Genomic DNA, 23,408 nt, shown 5'->3' on the forward strand with positions numbered 1-23,408 from the left:
TATAATATAATATAATACAATACAATATAATATAATATAATATAATATAATACAATATAATATAATATAATATAATATAATATAATACAATATAATATAATATAATACAATATAATATAATATAATACAATACAATATAATATAATATAATATAATACAATATAATATAATATAATATAATATAATATAATATAATATAATATAATATAATACAATATAATACAATATAATATAATATAATACAATATAATACAATATAATATAATATAATATAATACAATATAATATAATATAATATAATATAATATAATATAATATAATATAATATAATATAATATAATATAATATAATATAATATAATATAATATAATATAATACAATATAATATAATATAATATATGAGCCTTCTAAGAACATGGAGTCAGATTCATCATTTCCTTCCTGCCATGGGGGACCCCGACAATACCACCCATGGCTGCTGTAACACCTTCTGTACAATAAGCAGCATTTTGAAGAGCTGCCTGATGCCCCACATCCCTCACACAAGCCCCAGTGTCCAGCCTGGCCTTGGGCACTGCCAGGGATCCAGGGGCAGCCACAGCTGCTCTGGGAATTCATCCCAGCCCCTCATCGCCCTCCCAGCCAGGAATTTACTGCTAATATCCCAATATCTAAACTTCCAGCTCCTGGGAGCATCTCTTCCCAAACTTCTTAGGATCAGATCCCCGTGGAGGCCCCAGGATTCTCTTCTGGAGCACAGGGATCCCAGCGTGATTATCAGCGCCAGCCCCACTGCACTCACAGATTGTACAAATCCTGCACGAGGAATGCCTCAAGGGAACTTCATTCCCTGGAAGTTGAGGGCTGCAGGTGTCACTGCTCCTTCCCCAGGGCAATGTGCCAGAGCTGGGCAGCAGCCCTGACCCAGGGACCCTTCCCACATCCCACTGAGCTGCTCCTCATCCTCAGGAGCATCTCCAACCCCACCCTGGCCTCCTGGAGCCCCCCAGTGCCCTGGCTGCTCCTCCAGCCCCCACTGAGTGTGCCTGGACCTGGTGGGCTCAGTGCCAGCCCTGCCAGCTCTGGAATGAAGCCATCCAAAGGGACAGGGAGCCACAGGATGGAGTAGCCATGGCAACCTAGAGTGGCTCCCTGCTTCCCTTCTCATTGCATCACTGCTTCCCTCTCAGCTGCTGCCTCTCCAGCCTCCTGGATAATTCCCAGGCCCAGCTGGGACACCAATGCTCTTGGAAAATAATTTTATTAACAGGTTTTTCTTTTTTTCGGCTTGCAAGTGTTGCAGTAAAATCAGATTTTATCAAAATAGGAGAGAGGGGAAAGAAAGAGATGTCACCAGTGCTGAGTCTCAGTGGATGGAAAGCTGGGACAGCCATAAAAGTGCGGAGTGAAAATTCCACACCTGACATTAAATTTCACCAGAAATGGACTGATGAACTTCAGCCCCACGAAAGAAGGGGCAGATTTGGCTGCCTCACACAGTTTTAATGGCTTATTTATTTGTTAATTACTATTTTTGCAGAATGTGAGAAAGAAAAGCAAGAAATGGATCTGAAATCGATAATAACATGTACTCCCTGTAACCCTGCATGGAAGTTCTGCCAGGAGAAAACTAAATTGGGAATGTTGGAATCCCTGAGGCTGGAAAAGAGCTCCAAGATCAGAGTCCCAGCTGTGCCCAATGCCCACCTTGTCCCCAGCCCAGAGCTCTCAGTGCCACCTCCAGGGGACACCTGCAGGGATGGGCACTGCAGCCCTCCCTGGGCAGTGCCAAGGCCTGAGCCCCCTTTCCATGGGGCAATTCCTGCTGTGCCCACCCTGAGCTGCCCTGGCCCAGCCTGAGGCCGTTCCCTCTGCTCCTGTCCCTGTTCCCTGGAGCAGAGCCCGACCCCCGCGGCTGTGCCCTCCTGGCAGGAGCTGTGCAGAGCCACAAGGGCCCCTGAGCCTCCTTTGCTCCAGGCTGAGCCCCTTCCCAGCTCCTCAGGGATTCTCCAGCCCCTTCCCAGCTCCTCAGGGATTCTCCAGCCCCTTCCCAGCTCCTCAGGGATTCTCCAGCCCCTTCCCAGCTCCCTCAGCCGCTCCTCATCTCCTGAACAGGGTCATGAATTCCCTTTTGTCAAACCTTCCCACTCTTTGTGACTTAAGGGAGGAGAAGCCTGGAATTTCATTAAATTCTAACAAGAGGGGAAAGGTTCAGCTCTACAGTCCAGAATCACCACGTTGGTGTTCTTGATGGGTTGGTGACTGAAACCTACAGAATTTTAATCCTCTGAAATAATCCATTACTAAGCTTCTCCTTGCGGCGCCAAGAGCAAAACTCACTCATGTGACTCTGGAACCCCATAAATCCAAAATGCAAACACACTCTGGAACCCCATAAATCCAAAAGGCAAACACATCCACGTGGCCTCCACATCCCTGTTCTTGCCCAGCACCTTGCCCAAGAACCCATCAATGCAGTCAGTTTAAAACCTTGTTTGCAGGGGCTCCTTGCAGGAATCTGAACGTGTTCCCTCTCCCTTCCCTTGGAATTAGTATGCCATTGTGAGGATCAAGGCCATTTGCAGGAATATAAAATATTCAATTAATAAGGCTCTGGAATTTTTAATCATGCCATTGAAATGCTAAGGAGTGCATTAACATTTCTTATTCCCTATAAAGGATGGATCTCCAGCTCTGTGCCTGTTCCAGAACAGCCCTGTGGAGCTCCAGGTGGGGTTTTGGGCTCCTTCCCAAACCAATGCTAAAAGGCAGCATTAATGCAGATTAGGCTAAATCTCATCACCCCTGGAGTAACACTCCAGGAGAGAATGAAATTATCAACTGCTCTTGCTTTAAAGAGCTGAGGGGAACATTTTTTTCCCCATTTCCAGCTAGCAGGAGTTACACAGGGAGTCTTTCCAGCAGTGGCTTCGGCCTTGGTGAAGAAAAACAAAACAAGAAAAGCAGAGGGCTCTGCCTGAAGCACTGTCCTATTTTACACCATTTCAGCTCAGGGCTTGCTCAGATGCACAAGTTTGATCTGTTTGTTATTTCTGAGGTGATTTCTCTTCCATGAATGGAAACACTGCATTTTCACTGCTGGCAAATGACCACCAGAGAAAAATCCTCTTTAAAACAGCCCTAATTATGAGCCACAAGAATGTTTTTATTTCCTTTATTACTTCTGCATAATTTCTTGGCAAATCTTGGGGCAGGTTATGGCACTGGGAGAACATCTCACCTTGCAGGGACATAATGTCAGCCTCTGGTGGTTTAACCCCAGCTCGTTATCCTCATTCTGAATTCAAATCACTCCCAGCTCCTGGGAGGGAACTGAACTCTATCCCAGCCCAAACCAGGACACTCCATCATCACAATGTGCTGTGTATTAAAAACAGGCACAACAAATCAGTCTTTAAATAAAAATCAGCCTTGCAACCAATGGAGACTACTCAAAGAGATCACTTAGCAAAAACATTCTAAAGATAAGGAAATTTACAGAGATGAGTAAAAATAAAACTTTACCAATAAGGGAAAGGACAACAAGGATGTTTTAAAAGAATTAACAGGTGAAATGATTGTAACAGCTTGGATCTGTTATTGGGAATCAATACCGTAACTCTTAGAGAATGCATAAAACAAATACTTCCCTTTTGTGCTTGTAAGGGAAATATTCATTTTTGATGATAGCAACTAAATATTTTCTATTCAATCCCTGTTTAATTAAGATTATTAACTCACCACAACCTGAACTTATCACAATTTTCACAGGACTTGTGAGCAGCCCCCAAGAGCTCCAGAATGTTTAATGGGACTGACCAGCCAGGCAACACCAGGCAGGCTGACAGTGAGGGGGCTTGGGGTGGCAAATTAATTACCAGGATGCTGATTGGATTTCAGGAAAACCATACCTGAGTGCTGACAGCAAGTGATAGCAGACATGGGGTCTCCATGGCTGGCACACACCAAGCTGTTCAGAGATTTCAAAAGCTCAGAATTTATCCCTTTTCAGTACAGCTAAAAATAGCACTGCCCACAACACTGACGTTCCCTGGTAACATTGCTTCATCACAGCTCTGCACAAACCTGCACAGGTTTTGTGTTTTCTGCATACAAACACACCTTTATCCTCCCCAGGGATCTGCCTGCCCAGCCTTGGGGCCTGCTGGGCTTGTGGTGGTGCTTGCAGGGTCTCAGGATGAGGGAAGAGATGAGAATCTTGACTCCATGTTTCAGAAGGCTGATTTATTATTTTATTATGTATATTATATTAAAAGAAAATGATATATTAAAACTATACTACAATAATAGAAGAAAGGATTTCATGGGAAGGGAAAGGAAAGGAAAGGAAGGGAAAGGAAGGGAAAGGAAGGGAAAGGAAAGGAAAGGAAAGGAAAGGAAAGGAAAGGAAAGGAAAGGAAAGGAAAGGAAAGGAAAGGAAAGGAAAGGAAAGGAAAGGAAAGGAAAGGAAAGGAAAGGAAAGGAAAGGAAAGGAAAGGAAAGGAAAGGAAAGGAAAGGAAAGGAAAGGAAAGGAAAGGAAAGGAAAGGAAAGGAAAAGAAATCTTGTGACTGCTCACAGCCTCAACACAGGTGGCTGTCATTGGCCATGAAGTAAAAACATTTTCACGTTCTGAGTAAACAGTTTTCCAAATCACATTTCAAAGCAGCAAAACACGAAGAAACTGAAGTTTCCCAGCTTCTTAGGAGAAAAGATCCTAACGAAAGGATTTTTCATAAAATATGTCTGTGACATCTAACTACAAAACTTCATTTACCATACTACTACAATGCTAATACAGCACTACTAATCAATACATACAGTAAATATCAGTAAATATCTGCGCAGGGCCATGTAATGGGCATTCTTCGCAGTGCCCTATAGCGACACTCGCTCGCAGCTGCCCCAGCTCCGTTCCCGAGCAGCCCAGGCGGGGCCGGGACAGCGCCAGGGACAGACGGACAGACGGATGGATGGAGGGATGTGGAAGGCAGCTCCTGCCACCTCGTGGGGACAGCGCTCCTCTCCCACCGCAGCTCGGCGCTTCTCCTGCCCTCTGGATCAGCCGCGCAGCCCCAGCTTCCCCCGGGATGCAGAAATGTTCCCTCACGTGAAAAATGTGTATTTTATGATTGGCTTTTGGCAAATATTCAAATGAATACTATATGTGTTCTGTTAGAAAGTTATGCTGTGTGAATTTTCTTAGGTAGTGTGTTAAATATAGTTTTAGGTTATAACAAATGTTAAAATAGAAACTATGCTGTGTAAGATACTTTTTTTAAAGAAAGGACTCACACCAGATAGCAGCCCCAGGACACCTGAATCTTTCAGAGCAAGAGAATTTATTGCTCCATGATCAGAACAAACGAACTTCTTCCTGCCTGCTCAGCCCTGCAGACGCTGTCAGGATTCAGAGGAAGAAGCTGACTCTGACCAGACAGAATCCTGTGTTTGAATGGAATTTATGCATCATGGATGAGCTGTATGAATGTGCAACAGGCTGTTGCTTTTAAGGGTTAATCCTCTGTTAACGTGGGGCCTTTTTCGGCTTATTTTGCCCAGAAAGAGGTACCTGGACTGTCCATGACTCTTTGTTTTATTGTCTGGTATTGTCCTAATCTTAATTGTCCAAATTTTTATTACTCTAATTATATTACTATTTTTATAGCCATTTTATTACTAATAAACTTTTAAAATTTCAAAACCAAGTGATTGGTGTTTTTCACACCTCACAAGGGGAACCCCAGCCCAGGCACATCTGCTTGTAATAATTCTTTTTTTTTTTAATTCATTATTTTTCTGCTATCCCTAAAGCACAACCTCCTTTCCCACTCTCTCCTTCCACCCCCTGAGCTGCTGGCTGAGAACATAAATAATTCTAACCCGGAGGAGGAAAAGAAGAAATAAGAATAAAACACCCTAAGCACAGTGTGGGGCGTTCTGTCGGTCTGAGATACAATGAAATCCAGCAGGAAAAGGTTTCCTTAGGTTTAATGAAGATTATTCTGTATTTCTGCATTTTAAAGTCACTAACAAACCAAACCTGTATATGTATAAATGTATGAAATATAACTATTTTCATCCAGCTGCTCCAAACAAAAGAAACATTTGGCTTTTGCTTCCAGACACGCAATTAGTTGACTTAAGATCCCAAAACACTGAATAAACATTTATTCTTATAGCTCTATACTTAATATATATAATTTACAAGATTGATCAATTAATTGACAAGAATTGTCACATAAACCTCTCAAAAAAAAGGGAAAAACCTTAAATTTTTCCATTAAAAAACACAGAAAAACAGCATGCAAAGGGGAGTTTGGGGTTTTCCCCCAGTTTAACCCCATTACAGATCTCACTGAGGTGTCTGGGCTGTACAGTGCATACCACAGACTTTTGGGGTTGAATTTCTGCAGCTGATCCCCCCAAGGCAGGAACCTTCAGCTGCCGAGGCTGAACCTCCACTGGGAACTAAAGAGGAAGAAGGGGGGGTTGGAAAACTCTTCACAATGCAAACATCATCCTTGCATCATGATTAATTCTTTTTTTTTTTTTCCATGAAGGCTTTGATTGGCATCAGCCACCTTCCCAAAGAGAAGCAGCAGGACTCACTCCCAGTTTTAGGTCCTTTCTGGGAACTGCTGAGCTCCACGTGGATAAACCCCAGCAAAATCCACTTTTCTCCTTTTAACCCACAGCACGAGCAGCTGATGAGGCTGAGAAGTCACTCAGAGGCCTTGAGCTAAATTTGCATTTATTGCCTCCAGGTGCACCTGCTCTGCCCCAGAACCACCCACACTCAACAAAAACCAAATTAACTCTTTTATCCTCAACAGCTTTTCCTGCTTAGTCTGGATTAGTCTTTCTTCTCTGTATAATGGACCTGATTCTCTTCCTTTGCAGAACAAACAGCAAACAAGCTTAAAAATGATTCAAGAAATGCCATTTATGGAAAAAGAGTTTTTCTGCCAGAGGGGAAATTTAGATGGGATGTTGGGAATTGGGAATTCCTGGCTGGGCTGGAATTGCCAGAGCAGCTGTGGCTGCCCCTGGATCCCTGGCAGTGCCCAAGGCCAGGCTGGACATTGGGGCACCCTGGGACAGTGGGAGGTGTCCCTGCCATGGCAGGGGTGGCACTGGATGGGATTTAAAGTCCCTTCCAACCCCAACCAATCTGGGATTCCATTTGGGAAGCTCCACTGGCATCTGGAAACACAAACAAGAGGGGACCTGCTCAGCCATGCTGACCAAGCTTAGGAATTCTAACAAAACTTGTAGGAATTCCACAGCTGCCCAAATTACACCCACAGATCTCACACACACATTTGTTCCTGGAAAGAAGGAATTTCTCCTCACCTGACTTCCTGTGGATTGTCTTTTGTTCCTGGATGGAAGCACAATGGTGGCTTGTGCAAGTAACTGGAGCAAGTTTTCTTTGCTTTTGATCATTTAGGCAAAAGCTGAGTAAATAAGGAGTTAAGAAACTATGGGAGCACTAAGATATCACTAAATACAAGGAGTAAATTATGGATTAAATGGGTTTTTAAGGCTTTTTAAGGACAAATGAGCCAAATAAAGCCATGCCACCTGTATGAAGTCAGTGCATCAGAAACCACAACCAGACATTTAACTGATGTAACACCTAAACACAGCTGGTTATCCCTGCTGTAACTTTTCCATGGTCTCCTTCCCTATCCCACCCACACACCTGCCAGCCCCATTCTTCCCTGGGAGGCTCCAGCAGGACCAGCACAGCGGCAGATGGCAGGAAGGGAAATCAGAGACCCCTCCTGTGTTTTCATGGTCCCCTCCCCCGGCACTCACCTGCCTCTGATCCCGACCCCGCATCCCTGGGGCTCCTTCTCCTGCGCTCCCTGGGCAGCAGCAAGCACGGCTCCCTGCCCGCTCCATTGCCTGCCCTGCTAATTACAATTAGCACGTGCACCTCCTGCAATGAACCCAAGACTTTCATTACTGTGACAAGCTGCACAGCAGCAAATAAGACCCCAGAATAACACCTTGTTTTTTAACACAGCTGTTTATTATTATCAGGCGCAGGCTGAAGCAATTTCTTCCCCAGAGCTGAGTTTCTACCCCACCTGCTGGGACTAATTTAGGATCAGACACACCTGATCTCACTGCGGCTGCTTGTTAGCAGGGAGAACCGGGCTGCTGGGTGCACCTGGGATTCCGATTTATCCTCTATTTTTTATGCGTTATTCAAGTAACTTCTCTTGTTTGCCACTTGAACTATGAACCCCTACTACAGAACCTTCCAGCCGGGACACACCAGAGCCTGCCAGACCTCCAGCACGCTAATTAAATCTACTATTTATCAATTAACAGCGCGTACTTATGGCTTTTCGGACAGCCCTGCACGCTCACTGGGGCCAGGACGCCGCTCCGGCCCCTCGCACCTCCCGTTATTCACCTTGGAGCCCGTCCGGCCGCGCTCGGGGCCGGGGCAGCCGGTCTGTGCCTCCGCCCGGCCCCGCTCCGTCCCTCCTGCGGCTCGGCCGGCTCCCGCACACCGAAAAGACTCCAGAGAGCCCCGGCTACACCCATGAGGCTCCCGGGACTTTTTGAGAGTTCCGGCCATTCCTGTGGAGCTCAGCCCCGCCCGGCCCCGCCTCAGCCCCGCCCGGCCCCGCCTCAGCCCCTCCCAGCCCCGCTTCGCGTCAGCGCCAACGGCCGCGGAGCCCGCCCACAGCCGGACCGAACCACCGTGCCGAGGAGAGGGGAGCTCAGGCACAGCCCGGGCCTGCTGCCGCCTGCTTCAACGCCATCCGGCAATGCCTCTATTTCTTAACACCCCCCTCACCCGCGCGAGATGGTCTCGGCCCGCAGTTGCGCTCTGTTCCGCCAATCGGCGGGCGAGGCGGCTGCGCTCGAATCTGCGCGCGGGGCGCCGTGAGGGGAGCGGGCCCGGCGCGGGAGCGCCGCCGGAGTGGCGGGGCCGATCCGCAGCCATGAGGGGACAGGGACCCGCCCGGGAGCGCCGCGGGCGAGTCTGCGACATCATCGCGACCCCCAGCCGCCGCTCCGCCTGGGGAGAGCCTCCGCTCCGCTCGGTGTCCCTCAGCAGCATCCCCGCAGGGACGCTCACCCCGCTGAAGCAGCTCCTGCCAGGCCAGGGCAGCGGCGCGGCCACGGACAGCCGCGCGTCGGGCCCGCAGCTCGCGGGGACGGAGCGCCGGGCTGGCCCCGACTGCCGGCCCGACCCCGTCGCCGAGCGGCCGCCGAAGCGCCGCGCTCCGGAGCCGCCCGGGCAGGAGTCGCCGGCCAAGATCTTCCAGCGGCTGAAGGAGCAGCAGTGCAGGATCCCCACCGATGTGATCCTGAGCCCCGCGGCCCGGCAGCACTGGCCCGACACGGCCCGGGGGGCGGGCAGCGCCCTGCCGGGACCAGGTGAGTTCCACGAGCCCTCGTTGACTCCGTGAGAATGGTGTGTTCGCCTTCAGAATGCCTGGAATAAAAAGCACAAGGATGTAAACCTGAGTTTAGTTCATAGAACTTGTAGGCATCTTGTGCTGCAGTAAGTGACATCCCTGATTTTCACATTCGCCTAAACCTTTTAATTCTTTATACCAGTCCACAATCCCAAATGACAGGAATTATTAATAATTTTCCCAAACGAGTTTTACTATTTTGGAGCACACTAGAGCCACCTCTTGAAAGGAAAGAGCTCTCAGTGCTGCTGCCCATTGCCTTAATCCTTTCTCCTTGGAAGGCCCATGGAGAAACAAAGCCCCTTGACACCAACACCCATCAGACCTGAGCCTGGGCACACTTGGGAAGCAATGATTGTTCCACAGCTTCTCCAGGAGAGCTGTCTCAGGTGTGAACATTTTCCCTCTGTGTCCCACTCATGGCTCTTTCAGGATCTGGGAAAAGCAGCCAGAACCTCTTGGTAGTGTAAAAACCACTGGCACCAGCACTGGTTGCACCCCAGATGCTGGGATTAAAAAAAGTTGGATGGTGAGGGGTTTTTTAGTGCTGAAATGTGTTTGTAGCAGTGCTGATGTCTCTTCCCTGCTCTGTATCACAGAGGATTCCCTGCCTTTTGGTTTCCTCCTCCTCTGCCTCACTCTGGCACTAACTGTTCCCTCTGCTGTGTTCATGAGTGGGCTTGACCCGTGCAACACCTTCAAAACCACCTTGCTATTAAAAAATCAAATTGCTGTAACTATTCCTTACAGTCTGTGCAGGGAAGGGAAAGGTTCGTGGAACCTTGCTTGGGGTTTGAAATCCCACTGGGGCATCTCCTGGGCTCTCCCTGCTGCCTTTTATTTTAATATTTTTATCCATGCCGTGGTGAGATGCAGTGCACCCTCAGCAGGTTTGCAGCTGGCACCAAGCTGGATGTGACCCTTTGTTACAATGAGGGACGTGAGGCCCTGGCACAGAAATGCCAGAGCAGCTGTGGCTGCCCCTGGATCCCTGGCAGTGCCCAAGGCCAGGCTGGACACTGGGACACCCTGGGACAGTGGGAGGTGTCCCTGCCATGGCAGGGCTGGAATGGAATGGGATGGGATTTAAGGTCCCTTCCCATCCAAACCTTTCTGGGATTCTGTGTTGTTTTTATTTTTTTAATAAAAAGCATATTAAAAAGTCATATTCCCCCCTCCATGAAAATGTTTTTCTTCCCCAAATCAAAAGAGGAGTTTGGGGTTTGTTTGTCTGGTTGTTTTCCAGAGCCAGTTTTGCTTCAGGCTCCCAAGATGGAGCCCCTGGAAGTGCCCCCAGCAGAGCCTGCCCTGCTGGAAACCCCCCAGAAGTTCTTCCTGCGGGTCAAGTGGCAGCAGCAGCACCAAGGTACTGGGGCTGCTCTGGGGAGCACAAATCCCTCCAGTCAGAGAACCTGGGCATTACTGAGCCTGGGAAACACTCTGAGGCCATCGAGTTTCCCCAGCACTGTCCCCTGTCCCCAAGTGCCACATCCACAGGGATTTAAATCCGTCCTGGCATGGGTCTCCCCTACCCCTCGGGCAGCCTGTTCCCATGATTAAATAGCCCTAATTCCTTTGTTATTCCTCTTTTTTCCCTTTAAATGAGCAGCTACGCCACCTTCAACCCAAAGCAAGCAGAATGTTCCTCCTTCCAGAAGTGCAGAGAATCCTCCAGTCCAGGCTGCTCGTGCTGAGCAGGCAGGGAATGAGCCTGCAGGGGAGCTGGACTCTGATAAGGATGATGTGGATGTTTTCCTGGTGGAATCTGTCGAGGTAGATGCTGATGGAGAAATGTCTCAAAGAACAGCGGCTTCTCCTTTGCAAGTGAATTCCAACCCTTGGGAAAATGGGGATCAGGTAAAAGGAAGGTGGAGAAATGCAGAAGCAAAACGTATGGAGTTTGATGAAGACAGGAGAGGGCTGCAGCCCAGCAAAAAACCAGCTGCTCCAGCAGTGGAAAAGGCACCAGAGACTAATCCTGCAAACCCCTCCCAGCCCTTCTGCAGCATCTTGCTCTCCTCTCCAATCCATATTCCAAGGAAGCAGAAACGGGCAGAAGACCCCAAGGTCCCTTTGGATAAAGCTCCTGCTGATCAACCTGCTGGCAAAGCACACAAAGAGGTGGGAGAAAATAATCCTTTAGGGCAAATGAGCAATTCTTCTGGGCTGATAGCTCGAAGTTATTCTTTTTCTTGTCAAAAGCCAGGGACACTGAGAGGAGGATAAACTGTTATTCCTTTAGATTTTACCAGTATATTTTCCCGTGCAAAGGGTTCCTTGTTTTCCATACTCCAAGATGACAGATGTTCAGGGTTTGGGGTTTTTGTGTAAAAGAAGCACTTTTGGTTTAGTGTGTACAAGCCATGGTGTGATCATGGGCCCTGCCAGCTCCTGGCTGCCTGCTCAGAGCCAGGGAGGAGAGACCTTTCCCAGCAGGGCATGAATCCACCCAGGAACATGCCCTGCTGATGGAGAGGGGAAGGGCTTGGCTTTCCTATGGAACATCCAGACTCCTGTTCAATTTAACTGGAGCACAATCTTTTCCTAGGAGAGCAGTGTGCAGCCTGCAGCATCCCTCCCTTTCTGAGGAAATCCTGGGAAAGTCCTTGGGGTTCCCTGGGAGCCTGGCACAAGCACTCCTGCCCAAGGCTTCCCTTGTTCCCTGGGGAAATCTGGGATTACAGGGACTTGTTCTGTTCTCCCTCACCATGGCCAAGAGTGTTTGATGTTTTTCCTGAACTAAACCAAGTCAAGTCACCTTCAGGATTCAGCTGAGGATCAGATATCCTCTAATATTCCAGATTTGTAGCTTAGGAGATGTTGAAAAAGTTATTTTTGTTATTGGATCTGAATACTTCTAAATTATTTATGTTCTTTTTTTTTTTCTGGAAAAGAAAAACATCTACCTGAGCAGCTGGAGGATTAAAGTACTGGCTGGAAACACAGCAATCTGTGTGGAAGGGAAAAGGAAGTAAGAACCAGTTTTTTATTTAAATGTAAAGTCAACCATGGACACCAAACACGAGGTAATGGTGCAGAGCTTAGGCTGCTTTATCAAGAAGGAGGCAATTCCTTTGTGTGGGCAAGAGAGGGAGAGCCAGCCTCCAGGGAACTACTGGGGAGCTCATTTCAGAGTCCTGTGCTGAGATAATCAGAAAGGTTCAGAGAAATAAATGAAATACCAAATTGCTCTGGGCAGTTTGGGTTGGGAGGAACCCTAAAGCCCATCCAGCCCCACCCCTGCCGAGGGCAGGGACACGTCCCACTGTCCCAGGCTGCTCCAAGCCCCATCCAAGCTGGGCTGCTGTCCCATGAGTGACACCTGCAGCAGTGACACGTTCAGTTCGTCCCCTGCCCCAGTGTCAGAGCTGTGTCAGTTCCAGGCTAAGAGAGGAAACCTGAGCCCAGAGCACATCCTGGCAGCACCTGAATCCCTCAGAAAGCAGGGATCCCCACCCCTCTGTGGAGTGCCAGCATTCCAGACTGGAATCCCTTCTGGCAGTGATCTCTCTTGTGCCTTTTGGCAGGGACATGAGGCAGCTGCTGTGGCACAGCAGCGCCGTCACGGAGCGCGTCACTCACAACCAGGTGCAGACCTCCTCGGGAGCTGTGTACCTGCTGCAGGGCAGGATTGACTCAGCTGCCATGAGGAAGGAAGGTGAGCAGCTGATTCTGAATGCCTTACAAATTACAAACTCTTTCAGCTTGGTTTGGAGCGTATGGTGTTTGTAAGGAAATGGGATTTTCATGCAGGTGCAAACACAGGATTTGTTCTCTTCTGCTTGCTCTGTGTGCTCATTGGCTGGGAAGGAGCTGCTTGTCAGTGCTCACAGGCAGCTCTGTGACACAAAGATACCCTGTGGCACGGGTGGAATAAATAGTTGGAGTCATGGAATATCCTGAGCTGGAAGGGACCCCAGGATCATCATCCCAACCCCCTGTCCCTGCCCAGAGAGCACTGCCCAACCCCCCTGGAGCTCTGGCAGCCTCAGGCTGTGCCCATTAATTCCCTGGGGAGCTGGGCAGTGCCAGCACCCTCTGGGGAGGAGCCTTTCCTGACCTGCAGCCTGACCCCACCCCACTTCCAGCCCCAGCCATTCCCTCAGCATTGCTTCCCCTAACACAGGTGTGCCCCAGGTGTGTTGCACCATTTTTTACCCAACACACCCTCACTGTTGGCTCTTTCAGGCCCAAAGAAGTGTCTGTGACTTCAGTGTTTCCTTCTCACTTGCAGCACTGGGGTCCCTGCTGATAAATCCTTGCTCTGGCTGCTCTCTGACTTGGAGATTTTATTACTTTCTCTGCTAAGAACTTATATTTATTTCTATTTTAATATTCTGAGAAGGAAAAGTAGCAGCATAAGGCTTGTGAGCAGAGCAGCTCTAGTGCTGCAGAGGTTTCCTAGAGCCAAGAGTGACTGACTGGAATGTCCTGGGTGGGACTGTGTGGGTCAGTTCCTCTGCTGTTTGGGTTTAACAGGCTCTGGGGGTCCTTGTGTCCCCTGAGGGATGCCAGCCCTGCTGAGCTGCTGTTCATGTCCCCTGTGCTCCCCCCAGGGTTCCCCTACCGCTTCATCAAGAAATTCACATTCGGCTTCTCCAGAAGGTGGAAGGAGTACGTGGAGGAGTTTCTTGAGGAAAGAAGGAGGTAAATTCTTTGGGGATTCTCTATCACTGTAGTGTTCTAAGTGTTCATTGACACTTTTTTTGAGGGTATTACACCAGAGGAGTGTGAAATGTTTTAGATGTGGGCATGAGGCTACTCTGCTGTGCTGGCCCACCAGGCTCCTGCCCACCAGGGCTTCAGGTCTTTGCTGTTTGTTAAAGAACAGCTTCCTCAGTGGCTGTTATTTCTTGTCTCAAACTCCAAACCATCAGGAAAGAACGAGTTCTAGAGAGTGGTGGGGAGGAAAACGAGGAGAATGACTCCACAGAGGGAACTGATGCGTTGGAACCTGCAGGAGGCTCAGTGAGCAAAGCCAAGAAACCTGCACTGAGGAACTCCACCTATGAGGTATCACCAGAGAACCATGAGAACATCTGTGAGTATTTAACAATCCTTTCCTTTGGAAAAGACACCTGGGGGTGGCTGGAGTGGGCTGTGGAAAGGTTCCTTGTGCTGGTTGTGTTTCAGGAAATGGCTGTAGAGCTGTAAGCGCCGCCTGGTTTGGCTCAGCCTTTGAGTGCAGTCCCTGCCTTGCCACAGGCACTGACAGCTCTGGGGTTTAACTCAGACTTAACTTTTAACTTTCTCTGGGGTCTTTGTCCAATGGGCCTTTCCCAAACCCTGCTGTGCTGTTATTCCTGGAGTCAGGTTTTCTTGCTAGCACTGCAAAAGCTTTTATGCTCTTCTCTCATCACTCCTATTTATTTTTCACTCTCCTTTGTCTCAGTGAGCAGCTGTTCCATGTGACAATTTTTCTTTATTGTTCTCCCTCCTCAAACAACTTTCACAGTATTTATAACCTTCTAAACAAAGTAAAAGTAAAAAGTTGACCACAGTAAAGTTTATAATTTGTGAAGCTTCTTGCTTCAGTCCTGTTATTTCTATCACAATGCTTTGGAAAGAGCAACTTTGGGTACATTTTACATTTCCCTTGTAGTCCAGTTTAAACACAACATTGTTCCTCTGCTTATGAAATCTGCTAAACTGAATTTTCCATGCAATATTTGGGACAAAACTCTTCTTTCTGTGGGCTTTTTTTCCCCTTGCAGTCATTACACCAAGTCGCACCTCCAGGAATGACTCCAGCATGGTCTACACCCGCAGCGGGCGCCTCGTCAAACCCCCCCTGAGCTTCTGGTGTGGGCAGAGGGAGTTTGTGGATCAGGAGCTGAATGTCACCATACAAAATGGATGGGTGGATCATCTGAACCTGGTAAGATCCTCTTAAATGTGACTTACATAGAATTATTAAACTTGGCCAGGTGGGGGACAGAGCAGGGGCAGCTCTTAGAGGCACCTGAAGAGAAAGGAAATCTTGGAAACACGATCCAAATATTAGAAAACACACCAAAAAAATAGTCTTATGTCCATATTATCAGGTAGTTGTGGTCTCTAAATCTGATATAATGGGGAATTCTTTCTGGGGAAAAAATTGGGGGTGTTTTGAAAGATGATTGTATCAGACAGGAATTTGGTGAGGTCCCACCTCAAATCCTGGGGTCCGTTCTGGGCCTTTCACTGCAAGAAACTCTGAGGGTTTGGAGCATTTCCAGGGAAGGGAACAGAGCTGGGAAAGGGGCTCAGCCTGGAGAAAAGGAGATTAAATTAATTTTAGAGTCAATTGTTTTATTTTGAAGATGCCTAGTAGTGAAAAACCCAAAAGAAAGACCAGGTTCATCTCCAAGAATAAACCAAAGGAAGACATGAAGACAACAGAGGAAATGCCAAAAAGCCAAAGTAAAGGTAAAAACTATTTTTTTTTCTATTTTCAAGTTATTGATGGAATCAGTGGATTGTGAGTGGGTGCTGGAGAAGTAGGGTTGGGTCTGTTAATGCAAAGAAATTATTCAAATATTTTAATGATCAACTGCTTTTTCTCTGGCGAATCAGCAGAGTAGCATTCATGTGGAGTTTCACAGCTCCAAACAAGAACTATGTTTGTAAATCACTTTGTTAAGTACATAATGGGAACACAGGGATTTCATTCTGGAAATTGAAATGAAGGGATTTGGACTTTTTGGAGTTCACCAATCCAGTGACCTGGAGGCCTGGCTTTGCTTTTTAACGTGGATGGAAAAAATGAAATGTTAGCAAAAAAAATCTATTAACAGAGTTTTTAATAAAACTTTGGTTTTAGTAGAATCTGGGTGGTGATAGAAGCCTGAGAAGAATGTGCAATATAAAGCAGAAGTTTCTCTCTTAAGCAGCTGCAATGTTTCCTGCAGAAAAGCTCTCTGGAGCAGAGCAGAGCTTTGGGGATGTGCCTGCTCAGTCAGTAGAGTTTCGGAGAGCCCTTGAGAGCAGCTCTGAGTTTGTAGTTTGGCAGGTAAAGCTCTGGAGGGGGTGCAGATGCCTGTGCTGCCAGCACAGCAGGACCCAGCGTGCACCCCTGACGGGCTCTGGCTCCCTCCCCTCTCTTGCAGGGAAAAGCAGCCAGAGAGGAGCCACTTCCAGAGGGGAGCCCAGGTCTGCCCGCAGCAGGAAGGGCAGGCAGGTCCTGTCGGATGACGAGGAGAATGATCCTGGAATCAGGGGCACAAAAACCAAATCATCCCAGCTCCCTGCCAGGGGGGCTTCCTCAAAGCCCAAGGTGCTGAACAAACACAGCAGCAGAGCCCCGGGGGCAGCAGGGAGAGCGGCAGGCACTGCAGAGCTGAGCATGTACGAGCAGGGCTACAGGAACTCCCTCAGGTCAGCCAAGCAGCGCCTCCCAGCAAAGGAGAGGATTCTCCTCACCCAGCAGCCCTCAGAGGAAGAGGAGGAGCAGTCCAGTGAGGACACCCCACTGCTGATCAGGAGGAAGAAGAAATCTATATTAAAACCAGAGTCTCAAAACCGGAAACCTTGCTCTGGCTCCAGAGGTTCCTGGGATGATGCAAACAAGTCCTGTGGCCAAAGGACAGCAAAGCCCTCCCGGAATGTGCTGGTGAGGCTGAGTGGGCCCGAGTCCAGTGAGGAGTCTGAGCCCCCTTCTGAAGGGAGGACATCCTCTGAGTCCAGTGCTTCCCTTGTGCCTGCTCGGGCCAGGAGGGCACGGGGCACAGCCAACCCTGCCAGGGCCGGGCTCCGTTCTGACACCGAGCCCGAGGAAATGCACAGCGAGGACAGCAATGCCAGAGCACCCTGGAGAAAAACAAACCATGGAGGCTCCAACTGTGCCAGGCCTGCAGCAGCAAAACCCAGAGACACGAGGGGGCAGAAATCTCTGGAACTTTTTCCAAGGGCAGGTGATGGTTGGTCTGAGAAGGAGTTACAGAAGCTTCACAAGTAAGGGCTCATTCTGTGTTCAGAGGAAAAGTTTCCCTCAGTCATCAGGAGGGGTTGAATGGTCTGGACTGGGGGGCTTCAGATTCATGATTTCCCAGGTTTCCTTTGTGTTTTAATTCCTTATTAGAAATATTTCCATTCAATTTCCTGGTTTTATTCCTATTATTTCCTAATAATAATTAGAATTGTTATTCCCTATTTTCTTCACAAATGAACCATCAGTATAATATAGTGAAGGCCACAGGGGAGAGGGAGCAGGTTCCCTCCCCAAATTGCAGTAACAGGTTAAACATGATGTGGTTTTGTGAGCAGGTTAACTGCAAGGGTGTTTAATTAATCCATCATCCAATTACTTAAACCACTGCGCAATATTTAATAGATACTGAGTTTAAAATGGCCAAGTTTGGGTTTAGCTCTTTTAGATGAGCAGTAGCTCAGGTCTGAGGGGACCTGCACAAGTGAACAGGAAATTTATCTTGTGACACATCTGTCAGTTGAAGGTGTTTAAATAAATTTACCTATTCTGAATAAAAGACACCACAGGATCACAGAATGGTTTGGGTTGGAGGGACCTTAAATCCCACCCAGGGCCACCCCTGGATGGGCAGGGACACCTCCCACTGTCCCAGGGTGTCCCAGTGTCCAGCCTGGCCTTGGGCACTGCCAGGGATCCGGGGGGACAACAAGAGGCCAGAGCCAGCTTGCCTCAGTGCATGGCCCCGGTGGTTCCCAGGGCTGTGCCCCACGGGTGACACTGTGTCCCTGCTGTCCCCGCAGGGCCATCGCGGCGTTCCCCAAGCACAGGAGCGGCTTCTGGCAGGAGGTGGCCATGGCCGTGGGGTCCCGCTCGGCCCAGGAGTGCCAGGGGAAGTACCTGGAGGAGCAGCAGGGGAAAGCAAACAAACAGCAGCCCAGGAAAACCACAGCGGGAAAACCTGAGAAGAAAGGTACCAGCATCTTCTGTCTGCGTGTTCGGTGGGTGGTAAAGGATTCTGATTCACACACTGAGGGCTGGAGCGTGGCCAGGGAAGGGAACGGAGCTGGGATGGGGCTGGAGAATTCCTGAGGGAGCTGGGAAGGGGCTGGAGAATTCCTGAGGGAGCTGGGAAGGGGCTGGAGAATTCCTGAGGGAGCTGGGAAGGGGCTGGAGAATCCCTGAGGAGCTGGGAAGGGGCTGGAGAATTCCTGAGGGAGCTGGGAAGGGGCTGGAGAATTCCTGAGGGAGCTGGGAAGGGGCTGGAGAATCCCTGAGGAGCTGGGGAGGGGCTGGAGAATTCGTGAGGGGGCTGGAGAATCCCTGAGGAGCTGGGAAGGGGCTCAGCCTGGAGCAAAGGAGGCTCAGGGGCCCTTGTGGCTCTGCACAGCTCCTGCCAGGAGGGCACAGCCGGGGGGGTCGGGCTCTGCTCCAGGGAACAGGGACAGGAGCAGAGGGAACGGCCTCAGGCTGGGCCAGGGCAGCTCAGGGTGGGCACAGCAGGAATTGCCCCATGGAAAGGGGGCTCAGGCCTTGGCACTGCCCAGGGAGGGTTGCAGTGCCCATCCCTGGGGGGATTTCAAAGCCCTGTGCATGTGGCACTCGGGGACATGGGGCAGTGCTGAGGAAGGGTTGGACTGGATGGGCTGGGGGGGCTTTTCCAGCCTCAGCAATTCTGCTCCCATGGGATAAACCCAGAAGGGCACATCAGGGTGTGGCAGTGAGCCAGGTCACCTTTTGGTGTGGAGGTTGGAGGATGTCATGAATGGCTGAGGTGACAAGAAGAGAAAAGAAAGAACCTTTCTCTTCTTGTTGAGTTTTCCAGTTTTTGGCATGAGGGGAAGACTTTCCCTGGCCTTCACCCCTCAGGGGAAAGAGCTCTTGACATCCTGAGAGGCTCCTGGAGGCCCAGCAGGTCATGAGCTCCTTGCAGAGCTCTGTCCAGGTGGGATTTGGGTCCTTGGATGCCCAAGGGCAGTCTGGTCCCATTCTCTGGGTGTTTGCCATTCCCACACTGCAGCTTCATTTGGGGCTGGGTTGGATTAAAGTTTGTCATGGATACAAGCTGAGCTGAGCATTCCTGAGCCTGCCTTCAGTGCAAGTGTCCCTGAGCAGCAGATCTTTGAGCCTTGCTGCCTCCTGACACGGGGACACTGCTGTGGGTTTGCTCTCTGCAAGGCACACGTGAGCACACTTCTGTCACAGTCACAATGAACCCAATGTGTGACCCTGCAGTGGCTCTGGGGGGCTCTGCAGTGACCCTCCCCTGGAGATGGAGTGGGGAAACTGCTTTGGAAAGCAGAAACTGTGTGAGAACTCAAAAGGATCCTAAAGAAGCTGTAAGAGATTTCACCAGAGGACGGACTGGGCTGTGGCACTGCCTGTGGCAGTGAATTCTAACCCCGTGGCTGCTGTCTGAGACAGTTCCTGTTCAGATCCTGCAGATAAGAAGGAGCCAGTGATCACTGCCAAGGTGGGCACCCTCAAACGGAAGCAGCAGATGAGGGAGTTCCTGGAGCACCTGCCCAAGGACAACCACGACGACGTCTTCACTGCAACACCTCTCCAGAAGAGGAGGGTCCAGGTAAACTGGGGACAACAGCTCCTGTGGGACTGCTCTCCTGCTGGGTGTGCCAGGGGGCTGCTCCAGTTCCACTAGTACAATCCTGGGGATCTGTGGGAAGAGGCTTCTTTCCTCCACGTGCTGTAGCAGCCCTTGGCTGGTGGCAGTGAGAAGATTGGACAGGCTGGGAGGAGCCTCTGCATGGTGACAGCACCACCTGAGCAATCGTCCTTCTGAGCAGTCCTGGGCAGCTTGGAGCTTGGGATTGCAACCAGAAATGACTTTTGAGGGTGTGGCAGCCCCAAAACCCCTCGGCCATGTGCTGGGCAGGATCTGGAGGGGCACTCGGACCAAGGTGGAGGTGCAGGGTCGTGTCCAGTTCTGGGCACGGGGCTGGGGCTGTGCCTCAGCAGGGACAGGGGAGTCAGGTCCAGGGCAGGGAGGAGTGGAGGGAGTGCTGAGTGGGGAGAGAGGCACTCCAGGCTCAGGTGACTGACAGCTCTGAGCTGGCTCTACAGCTGCCAGCACTGCGAGGGAGCCAGGACGGGGACACCGAGGATTTCGCCCTCTCCGAGCTCCCGCTCACCCCCTCCTCAGGCCTCTTTCCCCCTGTGAAAACCCCACAGTGTGAGCACATCAGCCCGGGAATGCTGGTCCCCATCAACAGGTAGGAGCTCTTCCTCCAGCTCTCTGTGAGCCTTGGCATTGCCCGAGATCCCTTTTTGTCTCTGAGAAAGGTGGCTTTGGAGCTGGGACAGCAGCTCGCTTCCACCACTCCTGCAGCCTTGCTGTGCCTGGGAAAGGCTGTTCCCTGCAGCCCTGTGTGCTGCTGGAGCTGCTCAGCTCCCTGTGGGCAGCTCCTGCTCCCAGCCCTGGGAATGGCCCTGGCTTGGGCTTCAGCCTCAGCAGAGCCTTCAGTCCTGCCCTGTTTACCCAGGGCTTCAGGCTCTGCTCAGATAACCAGAACCATCTGGGAACCTGGAGCCAGTGGGGCTTTGTCACATGGGCTGGGCCTGGGAAGGGGATGGGGCTGGGTGTGATCCTGCACTGGGATGTGCAGCTGGGAAGGGAATGAGGCTCAGTGTGATCCTGCACTGGGATGTGCAGCCCTGGGAGGGGATGGGGCTCAGTGTGATCCTGCACTGGGATGTGCAGCCCTGGGAAGGGGATGGGGCTCAGTGTGATCCCTGCACTGGGATGTGCAGCTGGGAAGGGGATGGGGCTCAGTGTGATCCTGCACTGGGATGTGCAGCCCTGGGACGGAGCGGCTGCGTGTGATCCCGCACTGGGGTGAGCTGGGAGCGGTGGGGCTCCTGGCTGCCCACATGGGTGTGCAGGGCAGGGCTCCAGCCCTGCTGAGCCCCCTGCGGGGTGGGCCCTTGTGTCCCATGGAATGACTGGGACGGGATGGGGCACGTGTGTCCTGCACTGGGTGTGCAGCCGTGACCCAGCCCCTGAGAAGTAGACACCCCAGGGTCGGCAGGGCACCTGGGACAAGGTCAAGAAGAAGTCGGTAATGCTGCTTTCCTTGGCTCTGCCACTGCCACCTGAGCCAGGCACAGCTTGTCTGCAGGAGACACAATCCCAGGATCACAGCCCCCTCTGTGCTCTGGATGGAAAATGGAAACCCGCCCTGGGTTTGGTATCTGCTGCTGTGGAGAGAAGTTCCTTTGTGAGAGGGGAGCTCTTCATTGTCAGGATTAACTCCATTGCTTTTAGTCAGGATTTGGAATTGCTTTGGAATTCTGTGGTCTTTAGGTTCTTGTTAAATTCCTCTGAACAGTGGGAAAAGGAGCAATAGCCATAGGATATCCTGAGGTACCCATAAGGGCCCCACAGGGATCACCCAGCCCCTCTCCTAATAGTGACCATAAGTCAGCCTTGTATCCCTGAATTTAGGTGTCAGTTCTTCCACTCTCCCAGGCTCTGCAGCTCCTTTGGCTTTTCCATAAAACCCTGTGATCCTGGGAGTAGCTTGTGCCTGTGGTTCAGGGAAAGCAGTTGTGGAATTCTGGGAAATGGGGACCCTGAGCTGGTGCCAGCCTGGCTGAGCCTCTTTCCTTCCTTCCCTCCCTCCTTCAGGCCGGAGCTGTGCTCGAGACACCGGCTTCCTGCAGAACCAAGAGTGAGTATTCCTGGCTCCTCCTCATTTCCAGCTCCTTCCCTTCCTTCTCCATCACCATGAGCTGTGTCCCATCAGCCCTTTGCTCTCTGAACCTTCTCTGCCCCATTTCCCACTGGCACATCCCCTGCTGATCCCTGTTGTTATTGCAGGAGTGACCCCGGCCCCAGTGGTGGGGAAGCTCTTCACGGCTGAGACGCCAAACTCGTCCTGCTCCAGTGAGGAGCAGGATTCCTACTTTTCCATGTGATGGACTCTGTGGATGACTTGTTCAGTACTTCCTACTTTTCCATCTGATGGCCTTTGTGGATGTCTTCTTCAGCACCTCCTGCCTTTCCATCTGATGGACTCTGTGGATGTGTTGTTCAGCACTTGCTGTTCAGAGCACGGGGGTTCTGCTGCCCCTCTGGGAGGGAATGCTGGAATGATTTCAGTTTGGATAAGCTGCCCTGCTGTGGTTTTATGTGTTTTAACTCCATTCCCACCCCGCTGCCAATGCTTGGCTTATCCATGTGTACAAAGTGGCATTTCCTTGTCCAGGTTCCTCCCCTCCATGTCCTGCTTCTCCTGGGAAGGAGAAATGTACATAGATACCAACCACTGCCAAGTTTTGATTCATTTTAAACTAAAATATCTTCTGCGATATGGCTGTATAATAAATTTAGCAGTAGTCCAGAAGGAACTGAAATTGCTTTTTAATTTACTCTAGGGACAGCTTGAATTTTTACATTTCCTTAATGTAATAAATAAAGAGAAGCTTTTTTTACTTAGAGATTACTCCAAGTTGTTGGGCAGCAGAATCCCGGAGCTGTCCAGCTTGGAATGGTGCCTGCAAGGCTTCATCCTCTTGGTTTGGAATCATGGAATGCTTTGTGTGGGAAGGAACCCTAAACGCACCCAGTGCCACCCCTGCCATGGCAGGGACACCTCCCACTGTCCCAGGGTGCCCCAGTGTCCAGCCTGGCCTTGGGCACTGCCAGGGATCCAGGGGCAGCCACAGCTGCTCTGGCAATTCCAGCCCAGCCAGGAATTCCCAATCTCCCACCCATCCCTGCCCTCTGGCACTGGGAGCCATTCCCTGGCTCCTGTCCCTCCATCCCTTGTCCCCAGTCCCTCTCCAGCTCTCCTGGAGCCCTTCAGGCCCTGCCAGGGGCTCTGAGCTCTCCCTGGAGCCTTCTCCTCTCCAGGGGAACATTCCCAGCTCTCCCAGCCTGGCTCCAGAGGGGCTCCAGCCCTGGAGCAGCTCCGTGGGTTCCTCTGGACTCTCTCCAGAGCTGGGGCAGCTCTGCAGTTGGGGTCTCACCTGCGCGGGGCAGTGGCTGACCCGGCTGCCCAGGACAGCTCCCGCTCCAGGGATGGATTTCTCCCA

The 23,408-nt window shown here is 50.4% G+C and overlaps 1 protein-coding gene and 1 long non-coding RNA gene across 2 annotated transcripts; both read left to right on the forward strand.

Moving 5' to 3' along the window:
• Positions 1–8,901: 8,901 nt before the first annotated feature.
• On the forward strand, positions 8,902–20,699 carry MIS18BP1 (MIS18 binding protein 1). Its single transcript, XM_030950494.1, has 13 exons — positions 8,902–9,407; positions 10,695–10,814; positions 11,058–11,569; positions 12,343–12,419; positions 12,976–13,106; positions 14,005–14,095; positions 14,326–14,489; positions 15,163–15,326; positions 15,751–15,856; positions 16,537–17,380; positions 18,158–18,327; positions 19,790–19,938; positions 20,436–20,699. Exons 1-13 carry the CDS (start codon positions 8,969–8,971, stop codon positions 20,586–20,588), a joined length of 3,120 nt encoding a protein of 1,039 aa, XP_030806354.1. The 5' UTR covers positions 8,902–8,968; the 3' UTR covers positions 20,589–20,699.
• Positions 20,700–21,376: 677 nt separating this feature from the next.
• On the forward strand, positions 21,377–22,744 carry LOC115904796. The gene is made up of 3 exons (XR_004060805.1): positions 21,377–21,430; positions 22,000–22,042; positions 22,192–22,744. It is a non-coding gene; the product is annotated as an uncharacterized LOC115904796 (long non-coding RNA).
• Positions 22,745–23,408: the final 664 nt, after the last annotated feature.

This window comes from Camarhynchus parvulus, chromosome 5 (assembly GCF_901933205.1).
Source record: "Camarhynchus parvulus chromosome 5, STF_HiC, whole genome shotgun sequence".
Classification (NCBI taxonomy): domain Eukaryota; kingdom Metazoa; phylum Chordata; class Aves; order Passeriformes; family Thraupidae; genus Camarhynchus; species Camarhynchus parvulus.

Excerpts from the sequence above, each read along its gene's own strand:
- MIS18BP1 (XM_030950494.1), top strand. The coding sequence starts at position 8,969 with ATGAGGGGACAGGGACCCGCCCGGGAGCGCCGCGGGCGAGTCTGCGAC. Across the intron at positions 12,420-12,975 it reads TGTGTGGAAGGGAAAAGGAA|GGACATGAGGCAGCTGCTGT; the intron begins GTAAGAACCAGT and ends GCCTTTTGGCAG. Across the intron at positions 14,490-15,162 it reads AGAGAACCATGAGAACATCT|TCATTACACCAAGTCGCACC; the intron begins GTGAGTATTTAA and ends TTCCCCTTGCAG.